The 16,409-nt window shown below is 41.2% G+C and overlaps 1 protein-coding gene and 1 long non-coding RNA gene across 3 annotated transcripts in view; both read left to right on the top strand.

Moving 5' to 3' along the window:
* The window catches only part of LOC142596540 (uncharacterized), a 240,391-nt gene that overhangs the window by 187,268 nt on the left and 36,714 nt on the right, over nt 1–16,409 (top strand). The window lies entirely within an intron of this gene.
* Nucleotides 2,764–8,934, top strand: ESM1 (endothelial cell specific molecule 1). 2 transcript variants are annotated; one of them, XM_009492081.2, is made up of 3 exons: nt 2,764–3,079; nt 6,574–6,726; nt 8,834–8,934. In XM_009492081.2, the coding sequence occupies exons 1-3, from the start codon at nt 2,779–2,781 to the stop codon at nt 8,932–8,934; spliced, it is 555 nt and encodes a 184-aa protein (XP_009490356.2). In that variant the 5' UTR covers nt 2,764–2,778. The 2 variants fall into 2 exon arrangements, with proteins under 2 accessions (XP_009490356.2, XP_009490357.2); XM_009492082.2 differs by lacking the exon at nt 6,574–6,726 and having other exon boundaries at nt 2,779–3,079.

The raw sequence follows: 16,409 nt of genomic DNA, 5'->3' as shown, positions 1-16,409 counted from the left end.
GCTCCTCAGCCTCACAGGTTGCAGCCTGACCTATTAATATAAACCAATGTCAATTTTAGTTGATGTTAATGCCAGCAGAAATAGGCAGTGGTTTATTTTACATTACTCTGCTGATCTGTGAACTATGGGGAAGTCTTCGCAGATGTTGGGTTGTGGTTTTTTTGGAAAACAGGCTTTTGCCATGTTGTTGTTGTGATGGGGTCAAGGATAGCACATCCATTTCTAATTTATCTGTTCATTATAACCTTACACTTTTGTTCCTCCTCAGTTTTTTAGCTGTGATCTTCACTTCCATGTCTGAAGTATTCTTTTCGCTTCCCAGAGGATAGTTGCGTTGACTGCTAATTGCTGTCACCTCATGGCTATCAATAGAACTTTGTCAGTTTATACAAGACCTATGCTTTATTTTTTACACTTTAAGTTCACTGATTGGTCTAAGATTATATGTGAAAACAGGCATGAGCTAGTGCATGTAAACATCTGCCAGCTGGCAACTGTGATTAGAAGAACTGTATTTCATGTAATTATATACTGCTTAAGATGGATGTAGTGCCTGCAAATATTTGCCTGAGTGTAGTCTCCCTTTGTGTCCTGGTTTCGGCTGGGATAGAGTTAATTTTTTTCCTAGTAGCAGGCATAGTGCTGTGTTTTGGATTTAGTAGGAGAAGAATGTTGATAACACACTGATGTTTTTAGTTGTTGCTAAGTACTGCTCATGCTAGTCAAGGACTTGTCAGCTTCCCATGCTCTGCCAGGTACACAAGAAACTGGGAGGGGGCACAGCCAGAATAGTTGATCCAAACTGACCAAAGGGCTATTCCATACCATATGACATCATGCTCAGTATATAAACTGGGGGGGGGGGTTGGCCGGGGAGGAGCGATCGCTGCTCGGGAACTGTCTGGGTATTGGTTGGCGGGTGGTGAGCAATTGCATTGTGCATCACTTGCTCTGTATATCATTATTATTATTATCATTATTATATTGTTACTATTATCATTACTATTTTACTTTATTTCAATTATTAAACTGTTCTTATCTCAACCCAGGAGTGTTTCTCCCTCTTACTCCTCCGATTCTCTCCCCCATCCCATCGGGTTAGGGGGAGTGAGCAAGCGGCTGCATGGTGCTTAGTTGCTGGCTGGGGCTAAACCATGACACTTTGACATGTGTTAAACATATTAGGTCTTCTCTCTTCTCTTACCTCTCTTTCTCTCCTATGCTATGCTATCCTATCCAGGTTCTTATACACATGTATACCAGAAGTATATGAACAACCTACTCAAATGCCACATACAATATGTTGGTTTTCTCATCTTGACAAGAGAGAAGAGTTAATCATTTTGGTTTGGATCTATCTATTCACATTTGCATTCATTAAGAAAAGGCTTTCCTGCTCTCCTGTATTCCCAGCATAGCCCTTCATTTTATTTGGCAGCATCCTCAGCCCACTCGAGACACAGGATTCCCAAATGGCAAGCTGGTCACATACAAGTTCAGATTGATTCAGTTCCCACTAACTTCAGTGGCAGCAACTTATGGTATTCAGAGATTTATTTATGACTAGCTTTATTCCTTTTTTCCTTTCCTGCAGATCTTTCTTTAGAGCAGAAATTTCCATCTGTCTGGCGGCTCATCTGTTTCACTGAACTCTTTGGTTGTTTGCTGTTTCTTGTCAAGGCTCTGGCAGTGTGAATAAAGTCTAAGAGGGGAACAGGGGAAATTGAGACTTATTTTCTATTTACATTGATTTTATTCAAGGGCAATATCAGGGCATCCCATAGAATTTGATCAGGATAGAAGTGGTGTAAGGGGGAGGAGAATCACACACACACACACACACGCCCCCCCCCCCCCCCCCATCCACGTTAAGGCTGTGCAGATGGTGATGGATGGGGATTTCCCCCTTTGGTTATGTGGTCAGGGGAAGCTCATTGATCATTCTCCTGAACTTCCTGCAGAAGATCCCACAAAATGCTGGTTTCTGTCTGACCTGTTTCTAGTTCTAGCAATAATCTTTGAGTGAAATGTTTAATTCATCTCCACCTAAAAACTGATTAAAAAGTACCATTTTCAATGCAGGCAGGAAAAACACTACTGAAACATCTGAGCTTGGCTATTAAATGGCATGATCTCACTTTGTTCCTTAAAGTAACTGTCCACATCCCCTTGAAGGGAAAGGCAAAGATTTATTCTTTTAAAAATTATTCTTTCAGCAATGAGACAATTCAGTGTGATTTTCTTCTGGCCACGAGAGCTGTGTCAGTGAGGCAGAGCTGTCCTGTCAGCAGTGTGCCCAGTGTCAGGGATCCCTGTCCTGCAGGAAGGTATGCAACCTACTCAGGGGTTTGGTAGGTTGATTTTGTTTTGGTTGTGTATGGGTTGGTTTTTTTTTTTTTCTTTTGGCAGATGTCCTTGAGCATTTGAGACGGATATGAGAGAGTTTTTAGTCCTCATGCAAAACAACCAACTAAACATAACTGATTACATCAGCTCAGGCTTTTCAATTCCTGGATGGCAGCAGAGTGCTAATCCAACCTTCATCCTGGATTTCATAAACTAAAACAAGGGAGGCTGGCAGGAGCAGCGCTGCCGGATTGAGGAAGCTGATGACGGTGCAGCATGTGGCCAACACACTGTATAAAGCTCATAAACTTGTAGACTGATGTGTGCAGCTACCACTTTGGATTCTGTACCGCTGCTTCCCTCGGCACAAGGCACCAGCAGGCTGAGCATTAAAGCCTGCTCTTTGGGACGGAGCATTTACCCCTGCAAGACATGAAGGGCTTCCTGTTTCTCACATTCCTCCTGATGCCCGTGCATGCTGGAACTGCTTGGAGTGCAAAATATGCAGTAGATTGTCCCGAGCCCTGTGACAGTAACACGTGCAAAAGTACCTTGCACTGTAAGCAAATGATGCTGGATGACTGTGGCTGTTGCAGAGTGTGTGCAGCTGCTCTGGGGGAGACTTGCTATCGTACAGTCTCGGGTATGGATGGTGTCAAGTGTGGTCCTGGGCTGAAGTGCCAGTTTTACACTGAGGAGGATGACTTTGGTGATGAATTTGGTATCTGCAAAGGTAACAATATTCAATTTGCATGCGCCCATTGTGGCAATTTGACAGCAACCTACATATAGAGCTTGCCTCCTGTTTGAAAGGTCTAAAATGGGATTTTTTCCAGCTCAGCCCTTAGCCAAGAAGAAAGTGAAAAATACCTGCTGGTATTAAAAGGTGTTACATGTAGGCAGGACAGGGTTATTAATGTGAGAATATTGTTTAGACTTGGGAACATGTGTGAGGAAATATGGATGGGGTGTGCTTGGAGATAAGATTTTTGATTGGGACTTGGGAGACCCAGGCATGAGTCCTGATCCTTACACTGATTTGGTGGGTGGCTTTCTATAAATTGCAAAGACCTTAATCCTGCAAGTCCAACCTTGTCACGGAGTCCCTGCCCCTGCTGCACTCTCCCTGGGGTGAGGTTCCCTTGGGCACTGCCAGCTGCCTGCCCAGGGACCAGATGCTCTCTCTGGGCACAGCACTGCCCAAGCACCTGGGGACATTGTTGTGTTTAATTCATTCCTGCCTTTGAGGTGCTCAGCTACCCTAGGGATGTGGTCAGGGGAGGCAAACAGAGACCCTCCTGCATGAAGGATGGGAATAACAGAATAGGAGCTGAATGTGAGATGAGCAGCCCACCGCTGCTCTCAGCTTATTCCAGGTATGATGCATGCTGATTTCTTTAGTCATAGACTATAATGGCATTTTTAATTTAAAAGCTATTCTCACTCCATACAAAAAGGAGAGGAGGTATTTAAATTATTTCTTTTAAAAACTTTTACCCTACCTCTCAGTAATTTAAAAAAGGCTTTGCAAAGTATGAATGCAGTGAGTTTTCCTGTGTTCGTGTACCACTTCAGTAAGTAGATATAGATATGTCTTTGAATAACTTCCTTAAAAATGGAGATGTCTTGGCAGTTAAATATTAGGAGTATTAATAGCCTTAGTTAAAGGAATGACTTAGGACCAGATGCTGCAAAAATCATTCATGCTGACTCACATAGAGCACACACTTATTTACACTGGTATTTAAAACCAAATTCATGTGCATGTTTAAGGGTGAAACCCAAAATATTGTTTTTATTTCTAAAGACTAGAATTTATGCATAAAGATCATATCTTTGGTGCACCTACCAGAAAAGTATTTTACTGAGATAGTTGACTGATCTTCAGTTTATTAAAAATACTGCAGTGCAAGGTACAACCTATAATTCTTTTAACAGTTCTTTTGAACGATTATATATTTTTTCACTGTCCTCATAGGAATTTCTTTGCAATAGCACACTTAAAATGGGAAAAAAGAAACACTGAGGGACATGAGATCTGAATTCTGTAGCTGAATCTTGGAAGCTCTGTAGAAAATGTAAAGTAAAATCTTTTTTCCCAGTGAGTCAGTGGAAAAACTCCCATTAATTTCAATAAAGCCATATCTTGACTTAGAGTTGTAAATTGGTATTTAAGGCTTAGGTTCCCCATATATTTATTTACACTAAATATTATAGATCTCATTTCTAATTCTTTTTTCATCTCAGCTCCGAGATAGTACAATCCCTTTCTGTATGTATGTGAATTTTATCAGGCAAAGTATGAGGCCAAGTATTCTTATTTTATATATCCATTTATAGCTATGATGCCAGATCACTCACTCATTTTAATAACTTTCATGTTTTTAATAATTCACAGAGTCAGGATGGCTAGATTCTCTCTAATTGTGTGCGACTGATTTACTTTGAAGTTGTGGAAAAATGACCTGAACTCCTCTCTGTTCTTCAATTTCTTAATTCTGAAATGGGTAAAACACGCACAGCATATGTTTCAGAGCAGTTTTTTAGTATAAATGAATGTTCTTGGTGGTTCTTGTCTAAAAAGTATAAGAATGCATCATATTATTATCAATAGCAATGTTGTTATTATCCAAAACAGACTAGGGAAGACTGGGGCTCTGCACTTTTATTAGTAAATACCCTCTAAACTTGAGGTATTACTGTCACAGTAAAGAACCTGCTCTTGCTTCCCTTAAATCACTGGGAGCTGTTTGCTAAGGAGCAGGCTCCTGCCAAAAAAGCCTTCTAACAGCAAAAACTAAATATTTGCATTGGTTCAAGAGGAGACTGGACAAACAGAAGGATAACCCTATTGTGGGGTGTTAAATGCACAGAAATCACGTCTGGCTGAGGAGGTCCCAGAACTGAAAATGGGGGAGATGAGGAGAACATGAGGAGGAGGTATCATTTGTGCTTACCATGGTCATCTTTTTTCTGAAGTGTTTTGTGGGAGCCTGGGCTAGATGGATTCTCGGTCCAACCCTGAATGGCCATTCATCTGCTCTTAGGACTTGAATTAGAAACACTCCATGACTTGCCATTTAAGGTGACCATGCATCCTGGGGTGGCAAGGACAGCCTGAGCATAAAGACCTTTCTCCTGGGACACCCCAAATTTATCTTGGGATGGTCTCTTATTTGGGGGTTTGGAAAGGGGATGTTGGAGCTGTATTTTCCTTGTCTCCATCTCTTAAGCTATGGTCCTGGAAAGGTACCCTGTTCAACAGCAAAGCAGAGGAAGACAAGGGCTGTGACCCCAGGTCTAAACCCTCTGCAAAGTTATGCGATCCAGCAAAAGCATAGCATCCCCTATCATGTGATCCATGTCAGCTATGGGATAGGGCAAATCCTCTGCACCTGATTTAATCTTTTTCCAGAAACATTTAGTCCCATCCTGACAGCTGCCTTTTGGTGCTCCTCTACGTGCTTGCTCAGGGATAGATTTGAATCGGGGTAGTATGTGACCAGATACAGTATAACCAGGCAGCCACCTTAGTGCCAGTGATCCCTTTTGAGCATACTCACTCTTTAGGCTGGAGATGCAGGTGAGCTCTTTACTGTCTGCCATGGGAAGGCAGACCTTTGTTGTCTGAGAAGTTGTTGCATAGGGGTAGGGTTTCCCCAGGAGCAGGGGAGTGTCTCCAGGTGGAGGATGTGTTTGCCACGCTGGATAGCTCCTCAGGGTTGGGGCAGCAGCCTCCACGGAGCCTACACGCAGTGGCTCCAGCCGCGAGCAGCCCAGTGCCAGCAATAGATTGCAGCTCTAAATCATGAGTCATGTAAGTCAGATAATATCATGCCCAAATAGTGAATTCAGGAACTTTCTGAAGTCATCTTCTTTTCTAAATCCAATGCTAATCCTTTAACTACATCCTCTATGAATATGTTTTTACATATTCATATTGCCTTTAATTTGCATTTTAATACTACGAGTGTTTCAGGGAAGGATTACTGATAGCACATTGTAAATAAGCTATAGGAAAAGAAAAGACATATATAATATGTGGTAAGGAAAACCTATGATTATTAAAACTGGAAAATACTTGTAACAAACAGTCAGCATCCTGAAATCCTGGAGTTAAGGTTTAGCTGACCTCCACTTTTAAGGGTATATGCAGACCAGCTATTAAGAGTGCTGGCAGCTGACTTGGATCACTGAGGACTGCTTTGTTATATTACTTTTTTTCAGAGTGTCCCTATGGTACCTATGGAATGGAATGCAGGAAAATCTGCAACTGTCCCTCTGGCATCTGTGACAGAGTAACTGGCAAGTGTTTGAAGTTCCCATTTTTTCAACTGTCTGCTTCAAAGCCTCCAAATCGACAAAAAAATTCATACACAGGTAAGACTTCATGGAGCAGCTGATTTTAGCAGAAATTGCCTTATAAGTGATCTACTAGTATGCTGTGTATGAGTGATGTGTACTTTGGTGGAGCTGTGCAAACAGCTAACAACGCAAGGTATGTTTGTTTTTCTCATTGGCAGCTCCCTGAACATAAGGCAAGGAATTAGGTGAGCTGTGACACATGGTAAAAACCTAACATGGGTGAAATACTTTGCAGCTGTTGCATGGACTAGCAGTACAACATCACCTGTGCAATGGGAAGATTTGCATTAGCCAGTTCAGATGCATTTAGCTATTTCATGTAGAATAGGATTTCACTAGGTGAAATGGTAAAAATAACACCTTTTTTTCCATGAAGACAGAGCTTTATACATTTTCAGATGTCAGTGAACTGTTTTATTTTAGTTATTTATCACAGTATCTCTGGAATAAGTTCTTATTTTTAAGATTATGTCTGAAGCCTGTAACACCTTTCCAGAATTAAAAAAAAAAAAAAAAAAAAAAGAGAGAAAAAAGTGTGTGAGAAACTGGAGCGTTTTGAGGCAGGAGGGAGAGATCACTGAAGTTTTTAAAGCTGGGATTGAAATTTCTTCCCCTTTTGATTCTCCACCTGATGATACTGAGGTATATTTGACTGAACAATGTTTACTCTAAATTTAAACACCAATCAAAATAAATACAAATGTAAACATTTTAAATAAATATCAGATATTTAATCCTAGAGCTACTGGGAGCTTTTCTAGGGTTTCACCCAAAAGTCTTTGAATTTTATTTCTCTTCCAGCTGCAGTTTGTTTGTCTTATTTTGATTTTTTTCCTGTTATACTAAGCTATCTAGAGTTTGTTGCCTTAATACATGTGTTATCTTTCTCCCACTCTCCGTTTAGAAAAAGTTAGACAGAAACAAACTTTTTCAGCTTATGCCCATACCACATTTAAACTGATCTTTAAAAAAAACTTTGCAAGATGGATCAGTCCTGATCCTTTTGGATTTTTCTCTGTGACTGTGTTCTTTTGCCTTTCCAGGTTTTGTTTATTACCAAGGGTGCTGAAATAACATGAAAAAATATTCCTGTTTTACTTTTTTTCTGTATCTAGCCTATATTCCAAATCTTCCCAGGTAGCCTGTTTTCATCAGTTCCTCCTCCCCTTTCCTCTTCCTCCCTCGCCTTTGGTCCCAAATCTTCTGCAACCTCAGTATTTAGCAGCTTGTCTGATCCCAGCCAGGATGAGATCCTGACCCCATAGAAACAAATGGAGTTTCTTACCTGTGCAAAGAATTCACACTGATCTCTGTCCTCAGAGGTTCATCACTGGGTGTAGACCAGGGACACTGTGGGTAGTACTGCATGGGATGGTCACACAGGATTTCTTTTAATAGTGGTCTTCAGAACTAGCTATAGAATCTAGGACAGATCCTCAGTGAGTTAAAACAGCTATGAATGCTTCTGTATTTTAATCAGGTGAGTTTCTGGCCCATATATTTTATAAGGACATTATGGCTACATATACCCTAGTAAATTTAACGGTGCCAGAGTGTGTTCCTGTGTATTGCAATTTGACCACTTTTACAGTCAAACAGTAGAGCAGTGGCTGGTGAGCTTTGTGCCAGGCCAGCTAGCCATGCCAAGCAGCCTCAGCCACAGCTCAGGAATTAGTGTCAGCCAGGGACCATTTCCAATAGAAAAACTGGATAACTTTTACCTTTTTTTTTTGAGAGTAAGAGAGTTTAATGCCATGCACCAGCCTATTCCACACCAGCTGGCCTCGGTAAGGGAATAGTTCCAGGCATGTTTAATTTACTGCTGTAGCTATTGAGGATGTGCTGCTTGGTCCCATGTCACACTGGAGTGTTACAGTGAGAACTGGAAACTGAACTCAGATCACCTGCCTTATGCTTAAACTATTAGAAAACACATCTGGCTTATGCCATAATTTGGCAGAAATTTTGCAACTAGATAACTGGAGGCATTCAGGGAGATTCCTGCAAGAACTGTCAGCTAAGGTTTTTCTGAAGTATTCCCCAAACCGGGGACATTGCTGCAGGAGAATATTTTAATTCTCTCATTTTCATGAAATCCACCTTTATTTTTGTATATTTTCAGAGAATGACATGGCATCAGGGGATGGCAATTCTGTAAAAGAGGAATTCGTTAAGGAGAAAGCTATTCGCTCTCCAGTAATGAAATGGCTAAATCCTCGCTGATATTTATTTACACTAATAAGACTTTCAAATGATTGCATTTCTCACAGATTACTGAATGTGCAACAACACTCTTTAAGAACAAAGTAGATCTATAGCATATGAAAATGTAACCTCTGAAGGCCAATTGTTATTCTGTTTTTCATGAGAAAAATGTTTACTTAAAAAATAGACTGTACATTGTATATGATTTTTGATATTTGTTTTGATAAGTATTTGAACAGAGAAATGTATTGTGGATTTCTGAATGTATAGTAATATTAAAAAACCCAACATGATTCAACCCTCCTCATTTAAATAATGCCAGAGGCCGACTGTTGCAGCCTGAGGGTGGGAAAGCTCTCACTGAATTCAGTGGACAGTTTGGGTGAGTGAAACTATTGGTGTGGAGACAACGTGGAAGAAACACGCATCAACAAATCCTAGGATAGAAAGCAACACCCCTGAATCACAATAATAATAATGTAGGAGCATGAGGATATGAATTAAATAAACCAACATTAGTCATTAGTCATTTTCTGGTTTTTGGAAGTTTTGTGACAATTCCTTGGAGATAAATACACTTTTCTTCAGTGAGAAAACACCAAGCATTTCAGTTTATACATTGTGAATAACTTAGCTGAGACACTGTAGACATATATTGTATTAAGGTGGATTTCTAAAGTTAAATTCTGTACAGAGAAACACCTGCTTGGTAAATTATACAGATTTGTAGAGGAGGACCTGAAACGAAAGAAGCTGCTTAGCAGTATTTAAATGCATATGTTTCTATAAAGGGGTTAAACCACAACAAGCAGCTACTTTGGTGCCATTAAGGTGATGTCTGCATTTCTTGGGGAAGAGCAGGTCCAAGGCCAGAGGCCAGCAAATGGACCTTCGTACTTTCCATCTTTATCTCTGGCTGCGATCCAGCTGCGACTCACAGGGAGTTCATCTGATCCAACGCAGGGAAGACTTGGACCCTCAGTAAGTGGTAGTACAGCCACAGCCTACAGAACTTTGGTGCCCAGTCCTTTGTTTCTTATTTGCATGAGCAAGCAGTCCCATTTCAGCCAGGAGAATAACTTATATACCTTTGAGTATTGTAGGAACTGGCAGTCCCTCATTCAGTCCAGACTAGACTATATATTTGTAACATAAAAATCCACACTGAGATGGGTTTGCTAATTATGTTTGGAAACAACCAGATCCTCAGATAATGGAAATTGATGTAGCTGTATCAGAGTGAACCTGGACTGCATGAGTTTAGGAACTGCCTCGTAATGCAGAGCACTCTCATTGGAAACATGGTTTGAATTGATATTTCCTTTGAAATCAATGTGAGCTTTGACAGTGACTTCAGTGAAAGAAGGAGCACACAGTACCGCAGCCAAAGTTTGGTGCAGGATCTGAAAACATACTTTAAAACTATGAACAACAGAAACTCCAAAGCCTTTAAAGAGTCCAAATCCTTATCCAAAGTCAACATCCATGAAAGCAGGCTGCTTTCACCTGTGAAGGCAGCACTGAACCATGTTGTTCTAGAACAAAAAGACTATGACAGTAGTAGACATCCAAATGTCAATATGGCAGTGCAGGCTCTCTTGCCACAATAATTGGAGAAACATAAACATAAATCTCAAACTAGCATATACCACATTTTAACCCGTATTGAATGTTTAGGTCTGAGAGGGAGAAATATTATCTCAGGCTATTTACAAGCAAGCATATTGATTCTCATCTACTGATATAAAAAGTAATTTTTTCTTGATCTCAGTGAGAGCAGGATCAAACCCGCAGTCCTTCAGCAGACTAAAGAGAATTATTTAAAGAATGTAGTAAATATTTGCATCCATTATTACTATTTTGCAACAGTGTAATAAATGACGAGTTCTTGAATGTAAATCTAATAAGCTGTTTGGTTTTAAAAAGTATACGATTATTATTGTTCAATAAAAAAATCAACTGAAAGCATCACTGTCTGTTGTGTCTATCCATTAATGACAGAGTAAGACTGCTGGTGATGGCATAGCCATGGTGCATGCAGACTAGGCACAATTTTGCTCCCACACCCATAGAAATGGTTCCACAATGGCTGCATCTATTTAAGTGAATTTGCTGGGGACCATTCTCTGTTGCTGAAGCTGAGTGGTGGCCTGTGTCCAGAATGACTTGTGTCTGTACCATTCAACCATCTTCACCTCCAAAACAAGGTGGCTGGATCCAGGTTGCCTACTGGGGATGGCCCCTCCCTGGCTAACCCCTGAGCAGAGCACAGGAAGGGTTTGGGATTTCTCTTGCTGGCCAGGCCACTGCCATGCCAGGGACCATTTAGCCCTGGGGCAGTGACTGCAACTCCTTGGCACTGTTTGATTTACCATATAGGAGTAACCTGTGGATCCACACCTGGCAAGTAAGGAGAAAGGAGAAGGAGCGGGACATCTGCAATCTTTTTTGGGATGTTTTCTTCTGTTTTCCATCAAATTTATAAAATGCTTTTGCATTTCCTCAGCTGCTCTGGCAACAGATTGCTCCACACAGAATAGGTTCCAGCATGAAATTATAATGGAAGCAAATTTTATCCATTATCCTTTGAAATGTCTACCTGTTGCTATTAGTGGCAATGGGACTACGCTGATAGAAGAAATAATGCAAATGATGAAATGATGTTCATGGAACTAAGGGCTCTTAACCAGCCTCTTTATTTTCCACCCCTTCATCTTTCTACCTTTCCTTTCACATCTGTCCTGGCTTCCCACTGCACACTCCAACGCATTTCCCCTATTTTGCACATGTGGATTTTCTTTTAGACTTTTTTCCTTTCTTCACCCAACTCTGTGTTCCAGGCATCCTATTTTCAGCTGACCTTTCCTTCCCACACAAGCCTGGAGTTAGCTACAGACGCTCTTCTCTCCTGGGGTAAAAGTCATGAGATGGTTTGTCACACAAAGTGCTCCTGCCATCTAGTTTCTAGATTTGTTTCTAGTGGGGTCATATATTATTTCCAGTATGATATATTTGGCAAATAGGCCTCATTTCTAGTAGGTAGACTTTATTTTCTCAACTACTAAACAGTAAGCTAGTAATATATGCACTACCTCTCATTTTATATTTAATGTGCAAAGACACTGATAAGAAGTATGCTGTAATGCAATATTATAGTTTCTATTACAGCCTGTATTATAGGATGTTGCAGACACCATTACAGTACAAACAATATATCATCATATGTTTTAGAGTGATGTCTGAAATACAGAGGAAAAGCCTGAAATATATTCAGATATATTCCATCCATGATTCAAATAATATATAACAAATATATTTCCAGTGAAGACCAACTTTTAATGACAAACAGCATTATCATCTTCAACTGTGCAAAACATCTTTAATGTACAATTTACTTGTATAGTGTGATTAACAGTATAAATTTGCCTCTCTGATCTGCTAGGACATACATATTAGAGCAAACACACCAAAGTATACATTTTAAATTAAAAATCTATTTATTATCACCTCTGTTCATGCTTGATATCTATTTAAATGGACTGTCAGGTCACAGCAGCGCTTTGAAAATATTTCCTGACACCTGCAAAGTTGGTAAATATTTCCTGGTTTTGTTGTGTCTGCTGAAAACAGGAATTTTACAAGTTGGACTAATAACTTGACAGGCACTGCACTCTACAGTTTGGCAGGTCTTAATGTGGTTTCCATTGGGTTTTGTGACTATCCGAGGGAACTTGGGCTGAGAAACTGGCATGTTCTGGCTTTCTTGCTCTCCCAAAACAGGTACCAGCACTATTCAAGTGTAGGCAATTGTCCATCTATCTTCTGGGTGGCCACAGACCATGCACAACCCAGCCATGTGGCTTAATCTTTGCAGAGTGGGTGAGTATAGCAATTATATAGGTGTTAATACAGCGAGACCTCCAAATGCTGAAGCATTCCTTCCTGTCTCCTTAAGTAGCAGCTGCCAGTGACCCCTGTGCATGTGCTGGGTGCCTTGATTGTGTCTGGGGTGGTTGTGTCTGGGGTGGCTGTGTCACACCCACGCCTGGAGACCCTGGCTTTTCTGCAGGCGCCAGCAAGAATCCAGCCACAGCCCTGGCAGCCCAGTATCCCCTGTGCTGCCTTCCTGCAGGATTCTCAGGGCAGGCTGTGGAGTAATTGCTGGAGGTGATTTAGAGATTAAAATTAGGAAAGGCACAGCACTGAAGAAGCTTCCAGGGTGGAGTGTGGCTGGCATGCAAGGAATCCATTTCACGGAAGTTCCCTAGGCCTGCAACCTTAGACATTGGCAATACCAGGGGAACTTGGTGTGTTGGCTCTAAGAGGCACTGCCCAGAGGGTGGAGCGGTGTGGAGACACCACGGCCAGGCTCTGTGTGGCACCCCACATGGGACTGCTGTGAAGCATTCTGCCCAGCCGGGGCAGCTCCTGTGCTCTTGGATTCCCCAGTACACTCCTTCAAGCCCGGAGACTTGGTCCATCTACGAACGTGGAAAGACAAAGCACTTGTCGCCTTATTGCTGCTGCTTTTGGTCCCTGTATAGCCCTGACCGTGCCAGAACATGGCAAATGATTTATTGTAGATGCACTTACCAAAGGAACAGAGCGCAGTATAATGGAACACTGCGAGAACTTGGGCAAACAATGGATGAATGAAGGAAGACAATAGGAAAGGTATAATATGAGACCCTGGGCCAACAGCCTGTCATGTTTTTGACAAAATGCTGTCCTTTGGTAAACTTTGCTCATTATAATATCATTATAATACCAAAACACACCTCCATCCCAAAACCTACTGTGGTGGTGCATCCCCCCCCTTATTCCTCTTTCTCTTCAACGGCTTTACGATCTCAGGAATTCCAGGCCGCTGCTTTTGTGTAGCGAGCTGGTCAGTTAAGCGCCCCTTAATTGTACCAGAAACTCCTACATGGCTGAAGCACAGAGCAGTCCTGTCCTTATTAAAATCTTCGTATTATGGCTAACGAGGGGAGCAAGAACGAACAGCTACCCCTGACAGCCTTGAAACAGAGTGGTATCATCGCTGCTGGAATTCCAGCAACGACCAACCCAAATTGTGGCTCGGATGGAAATTTACTGGTGATTAAAGTCAATCATCTCACAATCCTATAAACAGCGGTCCTAAGTGAGGCCCTTTGAGCTCTCCTGGACTGCCGCGGGCTGCACCAGCATCTCCCTCTGACTGAAACACCTCTCAGAGTCAGCAAAAACTAGCAGACTCCGAAAGTCTGCTGCAACCAGAACTCCATTGCCGAAGATCGACAACGGAGCCTGGGCTGAAATTCTTCACTCCTCGAGGCTCAACCCTCGCCTGTTGAGAAATGCCAAGGCATTAGACACGAGTATTTCACTGAACTCGAGGGGAATTTTTAACAGGCATACCATTTTCATAGATGCATTCATATTTGTGAGTGTGCATGTGTGAATCAATTTAAGTAGTCTGTAGATGTATGATTTAATTTCAAAGGGAGTCTTATACTGCTGCATTATTCTTATAGCATTACTCTCCTAAACCGTTAACCAAGTCTGAGACTAAGAGTGGGCCCAGCCGCACCTAGGCTCCTCTCTGAGAAGGAGTTTAGAAAGCAAGGGGGTCCATTCTGAACCTCGTGACTCAATGGGATGGTTTCCATATCCCCTACATACGATTTCTCCCTCTCTCTCTCGTGTAACCCAATTTCCTTTATACACTTCTTCTATGTACTAGATATACATATATATATTATCCTTATTCATATAAACTGTTGACCAAGTCTGAGACTAAGACTAGACCTAGCCGCACCTAGACTCCTCTCTGAGAAGGAGTTTAGAAAGCAAGGGGGTCTATTCTGAACCTCGTGACTCAACGGGAGGGTCCTCCTTATCCCCTACATACGCAATCCCTTTATGAATCATTCCAACTCAGTGTGATTTAATTTTCCTTTATGCGCTTCCATGTAGTAATAGAGTGAACCTTGCCATCTTCGAATCTGTAACTAAGTCGCTGTTTTGATCAATTTTGTCTAATCACTTTATTAATGATGACTGAGTGCTATCAAAAATATTACAATCAAATTCTGCGATTCGCTACAAGTAAATTCTAACTGTTACTAAATCAAACTGTGTAAAGTCACTCATTCATAGTGAATTGACATAATCAGCAGGATTCACAAACCTGCATTCATGACACCTACCCACCTCTAAGGTGCGACCACTCCTCACTGAGCTTGCGCTTTGAATTTTTCCTAGCCTATACCTTTAAAGCAAAGCAAGAATGTTTTACACCAATCATAACAAAAGTATGTATGACTAGAGTCACTCAAGCTCCACCTGAAAGGTAAAAAAAAAAAAAAGTATAAATTAGCCTAAGAGAGAGAGGATGTTAGGGAAGATACCATTGTGTACCACTGACTTCTGGGGTCAGTTGATGGGCTGAGCCTCTCTCCCCCCCCCACTGGGATGCCTTTGGGTAAGATTCGAACACTTGGTTATACCAAGTGCCTCTGCAGGAAACTTAGAAACCTCTATAGAGTCACTTCATATCTTTTGAGGCATCTGTGTTATTCATGCTTTTGGTATTTTCATGTGCCTTGCAGTCAGTGACTTTATCACTGGTAATCCAAAGAACCTGTGTGTCTGTTGCTTTGATAAATTGCTTTGATTCATTGGTCTAGCCATGATAGTTCTCATTGAATGCGACCAGACGCTTTAAGTGTGGCCGTGGTAGTTTATGCAACGCGACTAGATGAAAGGTGCCTACGTTATTTGTGCATCTGTAATTGTGATAGTTCAGTACACTGAATGCAACCAGACTTATAATGATAAATTGGGTACCTTCCAAACCCCCCTTAATGCAACACAGGCAAAATGCTCTGTGTAAACAAACAAACCTGTGTTTGGATGAAGAAAAAGACAGAGATTTCCTTAACTTTATTAGTACACGATGCTCCTGATCCTCCCTGATCCCCTCCCATCCACTGTGCTTCCAAAGCAGCTGCAACTCAGATTCATGTGCTAGCTCTCTTCTTACTTCTGAAAGCTATCAGTTAAATATTCAACTGAAATTAAGGATGAAAAGTTAATTAAGTGTGAGCTGATCTTCACCATCCTAACAAGATGTGGTTTATTTTTTCTTGAAAAGACAATTGATGCAGTCTTTCTGTTCTGCAAACACTGAGCCTATGAAACTTATTTGATTAATTGGGACAACCAAAATCATATGATCATTACTTGAAAATATCTTTCTTCCTCACAAGAGAAACATCTATTTTTGAAGAACAAATAATGGATTGGAATGCCATTGAAAGCCAAACACAATATTAGTAAGTTGCTGGGGTACAATGCTGGGGGAGAATGCACAAGAGCCCTTGCAGCTGTGTCACACTTTCCTGTTTATTATTTTTAGTTTTCTATTCCTGCTTTTTTTGGGGGGCTTTGCTTCCTATGCAGCTTCCCTTTAACTCCTGTATAGCTCTGTCTTACATATTTCAGGCATT

This window comes from Pelecanus crispus, chromosome W (assembly GCF_030463565.1).
Source record: "Pelecanus crispus isolate bPelCri1 chromosome W, bPelCri1.pri, whole genome shotgun sequence".
NCBI lineage: Eukaryota > Metazoa > Chordata > Aves > Pelecaniformes > Pelecanidae > Pelecanus > Pelecanus crispus.
Note: the sequence above shows the minus strand (reverse complement) of the source record. Positions and strands in the feature narration are given on the sequence as shown.